General features: G+C 30.3%; 1 protein-coding gene and 1 long non-coding RNA gene across 2 annotated transcripts; both read right to left on the reverse strand.

Moving 5' to 3' along the window:
* Positions 1-2,283: 2,283 nt before the first annotated feature.
* On the reverse strand, positions 2,284-4,942 carry LOC139848622 (psbP-like protein 1, chloroplastic). Its single transcript, XM_071838343.1, has 6 exons — positions 4,821-4,942; positions 4,658-4,698; positions 4,502-4,581; positions 3,092-3,163; positions 2,910-3,006; positions 2,284-2,485 (listed from the first exon to the last, which is right to left on the reverse strand). The coding sequence occupies exons 1-6, from the start codon at positions 4,940-4,942 to the stop codon at positions 2,382-2,384; spliced, it is 516 nt and encodes a 171-aa protein (XP_071694444.1). The 3' UTR covers positions 2,284-2,381.
* Positions 4,943-5,611: 669 nt separating this feature from the next.
* Positions 5,612-6,392, reverse strand: LOC139846600 (uncharacterized). Its single transcript, XR_011759107.1, has 3 exons — positions 6,315-6,392; positions 5,806-5,861; positions 5,612-5,688 (listed from the first exon to the last, which is right to left on the reverse strand). It is a non-coding gene; the product is annotated as an uncharacterized lncRNA (long non-coding RNA).
* Between the last annotated feature and the right edge of the window lie 8,995 nt (positions 6,393-15,387).

Consider the following 15,387-nt stretch of genomic DNA (forward strand, 5'->3'; position numbering starts at 1 on the left):
TTAATCTTCCTTCTCTCGCTACTTCTCGGAAATGACGAAATTGATGGCACACAAAAGAATGACGGAAGGAAGAATGGGCCTGCCAACGGTGTTATAGAAAGAAGCTCTAAGACGGATGGATGATGGAAGACGTTGCCATTGATCTTACTAATGTAAAGTATCCAACATGTAAATTTAATTTTATCAGTAAAAATAACATGATAAATAATCAAACTTTTTATACATCAGGCCGGTTTTATGGATCTTGTGCATACTCTACAAAATGATTTTAGTATTTTTATCAAGAAATTATCATTGTATGGTAATGTCTAACTAGGTAACAAAAGTTAACTGTGATACAAAACATAAATAACATTCCATAGTATTTCCATATACGTGCAATGGCCGTTAAAATTGGAATGAAGTAAAGCCACCACAAGATAACATAAAGACTTCAACCACGTCATACTATTAGTTGTGCCATCGTTTTCTTTTGTCTTAATTAAGATAAAGATAAATCTTTTATAGAATAAGACAACAAGTACATGTACGAATGCAACAATGTTTGACATACTATCTTCTTTGTCACGAAACGCAAGCTAAACCACCATTATATTATATGATGTCATGGGCCATGTCGAACCATGTGTTTATCGTTGAAAGAAGTCATCTTGTCACATGTTCATGCTTTCTCTCAATGAGTTATCTACGTTTTTGTCGTTACACTATTCCAAAAATAGAAGATGTTAACGATATATCGTTAACATTGCCAATTATTCTACATCATATGAATGATCGTACATCGTTAAAACTCAAATTACTTAGTTACAAGATGTTCTTATGTAGACCACTACATAGCATAACTAAGAATTTCTTAATTGTCAAATCAGCGCCACCCAATGTAACTAACCCATAACGAAACTATACCTATCATAAATCATACTGGACCCATAAATACACACATAAGTAGATGGTGCCTATGGCGCCCTGCCCATGCATGGCGTGCATCACTATCCCTATGGCGAAAGCGTTAAGGACCAGTCTTATATACGATTGAATATTATCAGCTTTAAGAACTGTACAGTTTAATGTATTACTTAGTTTATTTCTTGAATTTGTCATAATTACTTTAATGTTAGTATTACTTAATGATTAAACCTTCCAATTAAGTGTCATAGGTGCAATGATAGATAAAACTAGGAAGGATATGATGATTGAGGAGTAATGGAGTGAAGATGACACAAACCATTTCCTTGCTCTTTTATAGTGTCATAAACACATGTTTACTTTAGTTTTGTGATTGGGTAGCAATCATTGATTATATAACTAAAGCTAATATTCAGTCATAATTGATTAATTGACAGGGAGTATTTTAGTAACATTATAGTTACATATTAAGTTTTAAATTATAGAACATGTTATGTTATTGTTTATACTAGATAGTTCATTAGCCAGCCTTTTTCTAGATTCGAGCCTCACCAGAGTCCTCCTTTTTTGTACTTCTTGCTGAATTCGTTTTCTTTTCGAAAACGTTTTCTGTTTTTATTAAAGTTCTCGTTATTTTCACCAAAAAAATATATTTTTTATACTAAATGACTAGATGTGTAAAATAGGTTGGTGAGACTGATTGTGTGGTGCACATGATCAAAATGGGTTGTGGTTCAAACATTTACTCTAAATGTGAAGTAAAATTTATATGTAAAATATAAAGAAGTTGAAAAAGTGTTGCATAAGGTGCCTTGCATATATCATCATTGGACTCAAACATGTGAGATACCATGAATGGGCAATGATGGAATGATTGCAAGTAAATGCATCAACTTGCTTCAAAAGTAGAAAGTAAAATTGTTTATATTTAATCCAAATTTAATCAGTAAATAATAGTTTTATAAAATAGCAAACGAAGCACTATAATGTAGAGTTCTCAACAAATTTGTTAACATGATTGCTAAAGCCTAAAGGTATGCAACTTGAACCATGATGATTTGGTCCAATAATCACATTTGCTATTGATACGATGATGTTTGTTATAAGATTAATGTGAGTTAAAGCCTACTCTTTTTTTAATAAAAACAGATTTGTGCAAGTTCCTATTTTGCTTTACAAATTGACCAAGATAAACCAGACTAAACTGATTGTTTTATGTCATCAGAACTAGTAATTTAATGCATAAAAGAACACTGTAACAACTATTCATATATAATTTTTTATAGACAACACTTGCATAATAGTAAAATTTAACTTTACCTTCATATAACTGAGGATTTTTGATATTCAATGAAAATACAGTGAAAAGTTGCTTAAACATGATTGTTTGGTAGAAAAAAAAAAATACTCAACTATATATGGAATTTGGATAGCCTGCAGAGTTAGCTAGAATGTTGAAACAATGAGTCAAATCTTTAGACATTGAACAATTTAAAGGAATCGGCGACAACGTTTAATTTGTCTTTCATTTTTCCCCATCGTCTTTCGTTCGCCCCAGTAGTCCAAGTGTAGAATTTCCCTGATTTTAAAAAATATGATCCAACATACAAAGGGGTCAATTTGGGCAGTATTTCATCTCAACAAGTGACATTATGACAATGAAGAAAGTCTCGGAAACGGCAATCCCGCTCCATATCCATATAAAGGGGTCTATTTGGGTTGTATATCATCTGTCCAATACGGTAAGTTTTGATTGGGTAAGACGAGTCAAAGATTACCCAACGTGCTTACAAATGTTGAAAACCTCCTAAAGCGATTAACAAGATTATTGTTTTGACAGTTATAATATAGCATATTGTTATCGTATTTAAAAGGTTAATATATTGTTGGGGATTGGGTCAGGCCCGTATACAATATTACCCATTATGACACACAAACAAACCTGTCAAACACACCAATTTTGCCACCTCAAAGAGAAAGAAATGATTAAGAATTGTTTATACCGTTGCCAATGGCAATTGTGCTGAGAGCATGGCGAGTGAAGTTTGGGGCTTGAGCGACAAACTCAAAAGTGTAATAAACTATTCCATCGACCTCATGCTGTTAAATAAAAAAAACGATATAAACAATCAGTTGTATCAACATACACTTACCGTCTCAGTGCTGATATAATTACAAATTTAACCTCTGTTGCAGTAAGGAGTTTCGTCTTCTGTGAAGGGGGAGCAAGAACCTTTTTAATTAAAGCTTCAGAAACCTGAAATTGATATTTGATATGCGCATTATTATAGCATCAGATGAAGTTATATGTCAGGAAATAATAGCCCCTTTTGAAAAAAAAAAGAGTACTTGTTGCATTTCTGAGATGTAAATATCATGCAGAAATGTTCATAATAACCACATTGAACCACAAGGGATAAAGATTTCAGTGCAAAAACATGTTAAGCTGCAACATATCCTTTTTCTTCAATGTTTTACCAAAGTTGCAACATACTATATGAAAAATATCTCAAATCAAAAAAGTTCTAAGGTTTTCTCTGTTCGGGTTACCCAAGATGGCGAGTAATCGAACCCCGTACTACTCTAATGTATGCATCCCATCACGAAACGGCCAAGTAACATAATTAAACTAAGGGTGTGTTTGGCGAAGATAGTTGGAGTTGGTAGCTAGAACTTATGTATGAAGCTGGAAGTTAGAGCTTATTACTCGTATTTTTTGCAAGTGTTTGGCAAGTTTTTTGGAACTGGAGCTTATAGCTTATAGTCGTAAATTGACTAAAAAGAACAATAGAAGATGCGATATATATATATATATATATATATATATATATATATATATTAAGGGTAATTACGTAATTTATTTTTTTAAGCTAGGAGCTTATCTTTTAAGCTAGTTCAACTAGCTTATTTTTCTATTTCTTATGTTTTTCATGAGCTTTAGAAATTTTGTCACGCAAACAATGCTACTAGCTTGAGCTTGCTTATGGAAAAAAATAAAAATAAATCTTTGGCTACCATAAGTTTGTCACCCAGACATACCCTAGAAGGGAAACATGTTCAAATTACTCGAACAGCTGAACAGATTGAAAGTTACAGTCTCCTGAATGTTGCCAAAAACTGTTTTCTTAATGCTTATGACAATAACTAATTTCAAAAGTTCATCATTGTAATAACATATTTTTACCAATCAAATTCGACGCAGTAATTGTTTATAGAAAATGAACATGCAACTATCTGGAGGTGAACCCAACCTGACCGAAAAACAACCAGTTTTCAGCCATTACCCAAACCGCCCATTTTGACCCTTGTCACAGAGGAATCCAAGTTTCCAAAGTGATGCATGAAGCAATTAAAATGTATATTTAATAAAATTAATGAGCAAACCTCTTATTTTGTTTCCTTTTAAGGTACTCCAGGTTTGACCCGTTTTACCAGTTGGAGGTAAAATATAACCGGTATCAGTCCATTTATAAGTAAGGGGTCGACAAAACCACCTCCAAGAACAGGCAAGAATAAACATACGCTATGTATTAACGTTACTTGAACAACCATAATCATAAATAATCATAAATCTACAGTAAAAGTACACACATGCCGCTGATTTCTGGTACGACAATAGGAACCAAGGAGCAACTGTAATCCCAGTCGCCATCATTTGGCGTCTCCCGGTTTTATCTGTAAACCGTGAAACGTTATAATACTGAAATAGCATAAACTACATATAAGTTGAAAAATCTATTTAAATGTTTACCTTGAAGAGAGGTCGAAGGAGCCAGCGACGGAGCTTGAACACTAACAATGAGGGGCCCATAAAAACTCAATCAAAACATGTAATCTCTTATATATAAATAAAATCCATAAAATTCAAAATAACGAAGACATGATGATTAATGGTTGATATAGGAAAAAACTACAACTCAGCTCGACGACCCTTAAGGTCCTTAAACTCATCAATTACAGACTCAGAATCAAACATTTTTGCAATTTCTCTTTCAATATAAACCACCAAGTTAGAAGAGAGAAAATCTTCTGACATTTTATTACGAAGCCGATTCTTAATAATGTTCATTGCTGAAAATCCCCTCTCGGTTGTTGCAGTGAAAACCGGAAGTGTCAAAATTAGTCGCGTCAATCTTTCAATCAAACCATACGCTTCACACTTTACTTTCTACAAGGAACCTACATAGCCCATAAATAATTGAAATGCGACTCAGCTTTCGATTCTTTCACTTCTCAGCATTATACAACTCAAATTCATAACTCAAGAGAATCATTTCTTGTTCAGTAAAATTCATGGGATAATATTTCTCAACAAGAGAGTAAATTTGGTCAATATTTAATATTTCAGAAGCTTTTCTAGGGACTAAAGCAGAACTAAGAGTCGCAGAAATGTTAGGATACGAAGAGGAGAGATTGAACACGGAAGTTAGGATACGAAGAGGAGAGATTGAACACGGAAGTTAGGATACGAAGAAAACGAAAAGTCGAGACGGTAAGGGTTTGTGATTTAATAATCTAATTAATTTATTTTAACATTCAATAACAAAAAATGATTAATAAACCAGTAGATATTCAAATTTTAATTTGATGGGGCCACGGTTTAAACTTTAACATATTTAGTCCTTAAAATTATATAAATCGCTAGTAAGGATATAACTTTTTGGGGGACCATGGCACCCCCTGCCCTTACAATCCTCCGTCGCTGGAAGGAGCCGATATTTGCTCTGCTCTAACGATGAAGGGCACGCATTTTTGAGACCGGACATTAGTACACAGTCCTAGCTGATGCACAAAGTCAACTTACATCAATGTTTGGAGATGAGTTTTTTTTACATCAAACGACGTTGACTTTTTCACGTAAAGTCAAATACAAGAAATGGAGAAGAGAGATATGTAAACCTGAGTGCGATGAATACATGGTAACTGTTGCAACGACAACATTTCGTGATTTTGTCCTACACAACAGCACCGATTATGCAGTGCTTAATTGCAATCACTATGACAAAGTTAAAATTATTGAGATTTCAATGGAGATTATAAACAGGCAACTCACTAGTAAACCATGATCGTTAATTTAATAAATAGTTAAAATCAAGAGACCTAAATCCAAAACATGGTTTTACTAATTTATATACTCCAGAACATATATTGGGGAAATGCAGTTTTGTAGAGTTAGTCAATAAAAAAATGTTACATTCATACTGAATTAGTTATGCATTTTGCACCATACAACACAAAACAGAATAAAATTTTTAACCTTTTTACCCATAATTGATAGCTGCATTTCCCTTAAATCATATATCATATCATATAGGAGTATATAAGTAAATTCAACCATTCTTGAACAAATATAAAGGCAAGTTAACATTTTTACATGAATAAATCAATAAATAAGTTCAAAATTGTACCTTGCTGGATATTTAGCCTACAAAAGCATGAGGTATAACTGAAAGATGAAGATTTTTTGATTTTATGGCAACCATATCATCAAACACACGAATATATCTCATTCTATCCACTTCCCTTATATGCTTCTCTTATTCTTTCACTTTAAAAAGACTACTTTACCCCTTAAAAATATATCAAAAACCAAACTACCATCTAGACAAAATAGTCCTTTTACACCAATCAAGATCCGGCTTTATCACACGGATCGGGTCAACTCATTTTTAGGTTTTCAGTCACAATGTTGTTACAAACCCTGAACCAAAACCTATAAAATGCTTCGCCGGCAGCCAATCTCCGGTTACTCCTCCGCCGTCTTTATCGTCCACATCACTACCATCGCCGCCGTCAAGCCAAATGATAGCAGCTTGGATGATAATGTAGATCGTATCTCAAGGCCCAAGTACACTATTAACAAACCAGCCCGCCATCTTGACTAATGGGCCTCGTTGGGCTTATTTATGAATTAGAAGTCTTTTTTCAGAAAAACAATAAACTTGTATTTATAACAAAAAGAGTCATTAAAAAATGAAAAACTCTACAACATACATAGATACAACGAAAGTATCAGCTCGACTAAACTAAAACCAATAAGAGCTCATGTGACTACTCCAAATTTTTCCGACTAGATTTTTCTAATCTAGTTACAGGATTCTCGCATTATAAGCTAATTGTTGTTTGAAGTCCTTGATTTTTCTTAAGGATTTTATGTATAAGCATATATGTAAGTATGTAACCCTTAGAAACACCCTTATATCTATACATATACACTAAAAACCTCAATTGTTTATAAACTTACATACTTATAATTATACATTATACAGTTTAATTAGGTATTAAACTAATATAAAATATAATTCTTATTACATACATTCTTGTACATACTAAAATACATATAGTATAAATACATAATAGTAATGCATGTAGAATAAATGTATAAATGTACATGCATACATAGATAAGTACATGCAAAAGTGATCATCACATATGCATATACATGCAATTTGGTCTCCCATTTTCTTATCGTTTTCCTTGCTTGTTCAATTTCCAACTCTTACATACACATTCATTTTCAACTTTTTTCCTTCCTTCCTTTACTCAATCTCTCTCAAATTCAAAGAACAACTCTCATTCAATCTTCAACCATCTTTAAGTGTTCCTCAAGGCTTCTTCATCAACCTTCAAACTATCTTCAACTATATAACAACAATCATCTTTTCCTTCTTCATTTTTTTTTCTTCTTTTTCAAGCCATCTACTGAATCACAAAGATGAAAAAGCTAGAACATAGTGTTTTTACACAAGGATTGTTCAAAGGCTATTCTTAATCCAACAAAATATGGTTGTGCATATGAACATATATATATATATATATATATATATATATATATATATATATATATATATATATATATATAGTGGACCAATCCATGGATAAGCACTAAATGGGGTACAAACTGGATAAGTAAAATTTCAAATTTTTTTTAAAAAAAAAAACGATCCTTTAATATGCAAATAGAAGAAAACGAAAAAATTTTAAAAAGTTTTTTAACAAAATCGTTCGAAAATCGATGATGAATGGTAAACATCGATGATGAATGGTAAAAATTGATGATGAATGGTAAAATTAACCATTCATCTGGTTAATTATCATTCATTTTTGTTCGCGATGAATGATAAAATTAATCAATGTTAAAAAAAAGCAGATGAATGGTTAATTTAACCATTCATCTGTTTATGATGAATGATAAAAAAAACAGATGAATGGTTAATTTAACCATTCATCTGTTTTTTTTAGCATTGATTAATTTTATCATTCATCGTAAACAAGATGAATGATAAATTAACCCGATGAATGGTTAATTTTACCATTCATCATCGATTTTTGAAAGATTTTGAACGTTTTTTTTTTTATGAAAAAAATTGATTAGAGGTGCATTTTAATGCAGATTTATGAATGTAAAAAAAAATTTAAAAAAAAAAAAATTTTATTTTGCTTATCACGTTTGTACTCCTTTTAAGCTTATCCATGGATCGTGCCCCTATATATATATATATATATATATATATATATATATATATATATATATATATATATATATATATATATATATATATATATATATATATATATATATATATATGACATAAAACTAAGTAAACATAAAGATTTGGTAACTTGAATACATGTAAAAATGGTTAAAACTTAACAACACTTGACCTAAAACAGTTTGTAAAAACTAATTTGAAAACACGATTTAAAACCATGTTAGACTTTATTTTTAGAGCTAAATTTTTTATCACATGTTCATTTACATATATGTATATGACTTCCAGTAAAAATTTTATAATTTTCTGGAAAAAAAGGTATTTTTATTTTTTTTATTTAGTCATTGCATGTCTGGATTTTAAACAAATCTGACCCTTGTTCAAAAGTTAAGGTATAAGTTTAAAACAAAGTTGGATCTGGAAATTTATGTTTGTGTTTTGAAAATAATACATATAAAGGAGAATTCAGCAATTTGAATCACTAACATCCATGAAATAATGAGTGGGATATAGTCCATGAAAGTTGACTAAGTTTTTTTGTTGTAGTTTAACACCTGAGAACACCACACATAAAAACAATGATAACCAATACCAGGAGTGTTTTCCTTCTTACCACATGTTTTTATATGTGTCTTAAACCCTCTGAAATTTTTTTAAATAAATCAAAGAAGTATAACAATTTTTAAACATGTATAGAAGCCTAGAGTGGTAAAAGTGGACTGTTTTGCACACCTGTAAGAAATGGTCATTTTAACTAACTTAAACTTAGGATTCGGAAACCAAGCCTATATAGTTGTTTAGAGGACTCAAAAACCTAACTTTGAGAGGTGGAATCATCAGATTTGAATGATAACTTAGTAAGATATACTCTCAGTTAATGGTCCGAAACATAAATTCTTAAAAACTTAAAGCTTGAAACTAAGTTTTTTTTTTTTTTTTTTTTTTTTTTTTTTTTTTTTTTTTTTTTTTGAGAGGCAAGCTGTTGGCATCGAATACTCTCATTTGCCATGCACGCACGCGCTTTCGGGCAGGAAACCTGAACCGCATTACAGGAATCCGAACCTTATACCATCCCGAGGGGCAGGCGGTCGGACATAGGTCCTGAATACGGGTCGGTAAAACTTTCCCCGGGGCAATTCGGCTTTCATTAAATAAATTCCACGAATATTTTTAAGGGGAGAGACTCGAACTTGAGACCTCCCCACCCTCATCTCAATGCACAAGTGCAAAGAGGTGAACTACTGGACTACAAGGGTGGGTTCGAAACTAAGTTTTGTATGAAACCGAAACCCGAACCGCACATGTAAAACTATTATAATCAGATTATAACCCAAGTTATTACTATTGTTAGTATGATATAGTCTCCGATCTAAACTAATTGACTTAGGTACATTGTCTCAGATTTCATCTATTGGCTACGACACCGCGAGCGACAACACGAACACTTGACTATTTCATTATGAGCTTCATAGCCCCCTTTTTACTCGTTTTATAACTATTTTGGGTGAGAATACATGTCTATTATTTGGGTGAGAATACATGACTATTTCATTGTGAGTTTCATAGCCCCCTTCTTAAATGTTTTATGCTTTGGGATGAGAATCATTGTTTGATCGATGTTGTACGTTGTGGACATGAGTAACTAAACTATATTTTATGAAGTAACTTTTATAGTCCATTGAAATACCGATTCCAATATTGTTAACTATTGGATTATGGTAAATGCGAATAATGGGGATAGATCTATTTGAGATTGACATCCACGTCCGGACTTTTTTTCGATAAAGGGGACGGTACCCAGACAAAATTTTATTTCATCCAAAAAAGAAAATACAAGAGGGCGGGTGTTTTGAAGTGATCACCCGAAACACATTACAATAAATTCCTACACTAGGAAAAGGAAATCTATACATATCACAAAATGCCTATAAAAAATAAAAGACTCAAAAGCCTATACATCCACCAATAGCACAATAATAATCTAAAAAAGTTAAGATCACAAAGAAGATGGGCTATGAGTGACCAGAATTTTCGGGTACGAATATTGCGATATTCAATGGTTAAGTTCAATATTGGGAGCTTTTGTATATGGAATATATGTTAAACTATTTTTAAACTATCCTGATCTGTTTAAAAACTATCTTTAGACATGAACTATTTTATATTGTGAAATCTTGTGGTCCACCAAACTGTTTGAAAGCTATGAAATCTTATGGTCCATGAAACAGTTTATAAGTTTGAAATCTTGTGCGTGAAACTGTTTATAAACTTGAAAACTTGTCATTCGTGTTACTGTCAAGCTATTTACGAACTCGCAAACTTGTGATCAGTGTTAGTGTTTTAAACTACCTTTATAGCTGATTGCAAACTGTGATTTAAACTGTGAAACCTTGAGGTTCAATTATTTTACCGGTTTTACAAAAATCTACGAACTCACCAACATTATGTTGACCGTTTTTTATGCATGAATTCACAGGTATTTAATGTTTCGCTTCCGCACTCTGGCTAAAGACATGAATAATTGCATCATGAGTGTCAATCAACTTGACCAACTGATGTATGAATGTTGTTGGGACCCATAAATCACGGCACGTCCCGAGAATATCGGGCTAGGTCGTGTCAGCTCACAACTAACATTAGAAGCATTAAAGGTAGCCCAGTTCTCAAGTTATAATATGTTTGTTTGTTTGCATCATCAATCATCTAGCAATAAAAAAGTTATTTTTTATTATGATTTTACTTTTATTTATCAATCAATTAAATAAAAGGAGACTTTGAATACTATACGATGCTATGTGTCAGGTTCGTCCTATTAATTTTAATAACCTTTTTTAATAAATAGAAGGAGGTCATTTACGAATGTTTTTCACATATATAAGAATAAATTCAACAATGCCATAAAAATTGCAATATTTTTCAAATTATATAAACAAAAGGACTATATAATATACTATTGAATTATATTTTTGGGCCTCTTGAAATTTTGAACCGTATGTAAGCTCCGCTACATGTGCATGCCTATGTCCACTCACAATCATTCTCATGCTCATGATCTCTAAGTACATTGGAAGTTATGCCTGTTTATTACTGAATTTAAGTTATTTTTCTTTCTTTGTGTATTTGTAATTTGTAATCAGCACGTTTGATTTGGTGTATGGAATATCAGAAAACTCATCTCATATATTGTTTATCCTTTATGAAATTCAGTCCAACTTAAATAGGACACATCAATTGATGTTTTCATTATCATTGCCTTCCATCATACCACCAAACCAAAACACCACCTCCCACCCTCCCCCGAAGAATCCCTCGCCTCCGTCATGAACACGTATCTCACCTCATTGCATGTGACATCCTAAATTTTCAAGGTAATTATAATAATAATAGTTCTTTATTATTGTTATCTATCTAGCCAATCTTAATGTCCGTGTCAAATTATATATGAGAAATCTAGCAAATTGCTAAGCATAAGATAGTTGAAACTCAAGGGACTAAGAGCGTTAAAAGCTGAAACTTTAAGGTTAAATTGAAAATATCAAATAATCAGGAAAAAAATATATGTAGGTTACGATTATCTTCTGTATTCTTCTAAAAACACCTACAATCATCATGTTCACTTCTAGTCACGTACTAAAGAACCCCAAGAACTCTAGATCAATCAAATTGAAGCTTAATTCGTGTGATTTAATTGCAATTCGACCTAGAATCATTACTAGAAAGTAAGGTAATTTTTTTATTCTTGAGTTAATCAGTTGAAAACAACGAAATTGACTAACCCTAAAATGATTAGAGTTTGGTTTAATCAAATTTAAGGAAGGGTTTTGTTTCCTATGTTGTTACAAAACATGCGGGAACTATTAAAATCTGAATTGGATGGTGAAAAAGGTGACGTTGGTTAAAAAGGATATTAATTCGCGGTTTTGTTGAATTAAACGGTTTCAGTTAGGTGTGATGTTGCTGAATTCATACTTATATGTGATAAAAGTACACTAACTTGGGTTATAGTATTGGTCAATGATTATTTAGTGAAGTTTGACTTATAAAGTCAAACGGTGTATGCAGGGGCGGATCTGTAGTGTCTCCAGCGGTAGCACATGACACCACTAAAATACTCGTTCTAGTGGAATTTTTTTCTAGTTTTTTTACGAGTGAAACAAGTGGATAATGTATATTTTTGAGTGACACCATTAAAATAATCATTTATATGTATATATGAATATATATTTAAGTTTCTTTAATATATGTTAAAAAATGGCGGATGTATAAAATAAGGGTGGGTAAACAAGATGAAGAAGAAGAGAAGTGAACAAGATACTCGTACTGTAATAAAGAAGAGAGAGAAGTGTGATGTTGCACCGTACAAGTTTATAATGCATTTGAAATATACAAAGTAGTTGACAATAATATATAATATATGTAGTTAATATTAAATCTCTAATCTTATGAAGTCATAAAAAAACAATTATCCTTTATAAAAATAAGTCAAAAGAAAAAAAAAATAGAAGACATCTAGATGATGTCATAAACACTAATTAAAATTTAAAATAAATTAATAAAAAAGAGTAATTATTTATATCCTACTTTTTAGTAAATTATTTTTTCCTTTTAATAATAACTAAATAATTATTCCATATTATTTTATAACGAACGTGATTTTCTTCTGCATCATATCTTATTCTTTTCTTTTCTTTAATCATAACAACTAAATAATTTGTGTGGCTAAAATGCCAAGTCAGAGTGTAGCTGATATTATGTGGGAATAGCAAATCTCTTATAACATACTTAAAATAAAATTTCTTAAACACAACAAAATATCATTCATTAGTCAAGTATTTAAACACAAAATGTCGGATCACTTTTTAAAATAATTAAATATCATATCATAAACCATAATTTTTTTTTAATAATAATCAAATTTTGATTTAGTCGACTTACAATAATTATTAACCTAAAATAACGCTACACTTACATTCTTCAAATTTTGAATACATTCTATAAAAACATAAAATACCTACAATCTAAAAAATCAAATGGAGGAAGACAGATGAAAAACACGAAGACCGTGGTTGACAAGCAATCAAGTGAAGGAACACAAAAGAAAGAAAACAAAACCAATGACAAGAAAAATGTTAGTCATGTCATTGTTGCTTTCACCTACTCACAAATTTATATATCATTTATTTAGAAGCTTATCAATTTCAAACATTTACATTATCTATAGGATCTGAAATAAAATTTAAGTCAAAGAGAGACAAATAAGAGCTGCACGTTGAGAAAAAAGGTTGGTTTCATTAATATCTTTAATTACCCTTATAGATAGAACTTGGATAATCTACGCATATTGTCGTGTATCTATAGTAAATAAGGATTATCCATCCTTAAAAAAATTTAAAAATAAAGAAAAAATTTATAAGCCCCTCATGATGATTTCATTAAAATAATTAATTATATTTAATAAAAATATTAACATGTTCATTGTATAAAATATGAAGCATTATGTATAACATTATGATAAAACACCCTCATGACTATGTGTGCAATATTTGAGCATTATGTACAACTTTATGGTAAAACACATACATGACCATATGTACAATATTTGAAGTAATATGTACAACCTATGATTAAACATCCATATGATCATATGTACAAACTTTAAAAAAATTATACAATCTTTTACAAAAGACCCCATTAACACATGTACAAACTTTGAAACATATTATACCACCTTTATATAATAATTGTAATTTTAATTTTTTTTATTAAAAATATAAAGAGACATGTGTTATTATTAATAATTATTATTAAAATAATAAATACTCAATTTTAGAGCAAAATTTATTATTATTATATTATTATTATTCAACTATGATTTTTTTTACGGGATTAATTACGTTACATATGTATACAAAATACACGTCTCAATAAAATGTTGTAATGTAGAATTTTATAACAAGGAAAATAGCAATTGTGATGAAAATTGAAAGAAGGTCGTGGGAGAATAAATGTAGTTCATTTATTCTGATCAAGTTAAGTGTATCAATATGTTTGTAAAGACAATGACAAGTTTCTTAGTCGGAATCTGTGGTTCCACGGGTCATTAAACTAAATGACTTTAATATTTACGTTCACTTAATACCTAAAACATATTATTAAACTATTTCATTAAAATAAACTCTTGATTTCACGGATTATTTCACTAGTTTAGATTCTTTACCTGTAAATGGTCTACTACCTATTACTCTATTAGGCCTAAAAACAATAATATAATATAATATATATAATATAATGTTACATTAGATTGAATAGAATAAAATGTTTCGTTAATTAAATGATAATAATGATTGATATGGACATATTGTTTTACATTTTAGGGACATTTTTATTAATAAATAAATTATATTTATAAAATCAATCTATATCTAACTAAAAAGTGACTCATAAGATTATAAATATGCACATTTATACCTATTTAAATTATGACTTAATTTTAAAATATATTGTATTTATGTATTTATATAAATGTTTTTATTGAAAATACTATATATAAATAACTACAAAATGCACATTTATACCTATGTAAATAATGACTTAATTTTAAAATATATTGTATTTATATAAATGTTTATATTGAAAATATGGTGTTTATATAGATATAGATAGATTAGTAGTAGTAGTAGTAGTAGTAGTAGTAGTAGTAGTAGTAGTAGTAGTAGTAGTAGTAGTAGTAGTAGTAATAATAATAATAATAATAATAATAATAATAATAATAATAATAATAATGTATTTTATTTTTTATTATTTCATCATAATAATACGGGAATAAAAAAGGTAAAAAGAAAAAAAACAAATATATTTAAGTCCAACGTAATGTAACAACTTAACGCCCATTAAAAAGTCAATAAATAATGGGACTAGAACTCTACTGTGATGACCCGGAAATTTTCGATCAAATTTAAACTTAATTTTCATATGATTTCGACACGAA

Source organism: Rutidosis leptorrhynchoides, chromosome 5 (assembly GCF_046630445.1).
Source record: "Rutidosis leptorrhynchoides isolate AG116_Rl617_1_P2 chromosome 5, CSIRO_AGI_Rlap_v1, whole genome shotgun sequence".
Classification (NCBI taxonomy): domain Eukaryota; kingdom Viridiplantae; phylum Streptophyta; class Magnoliopsida; order Asterales; family Asteraceae; genus Rutidosis; species Rutidosis leptorrhynchoides.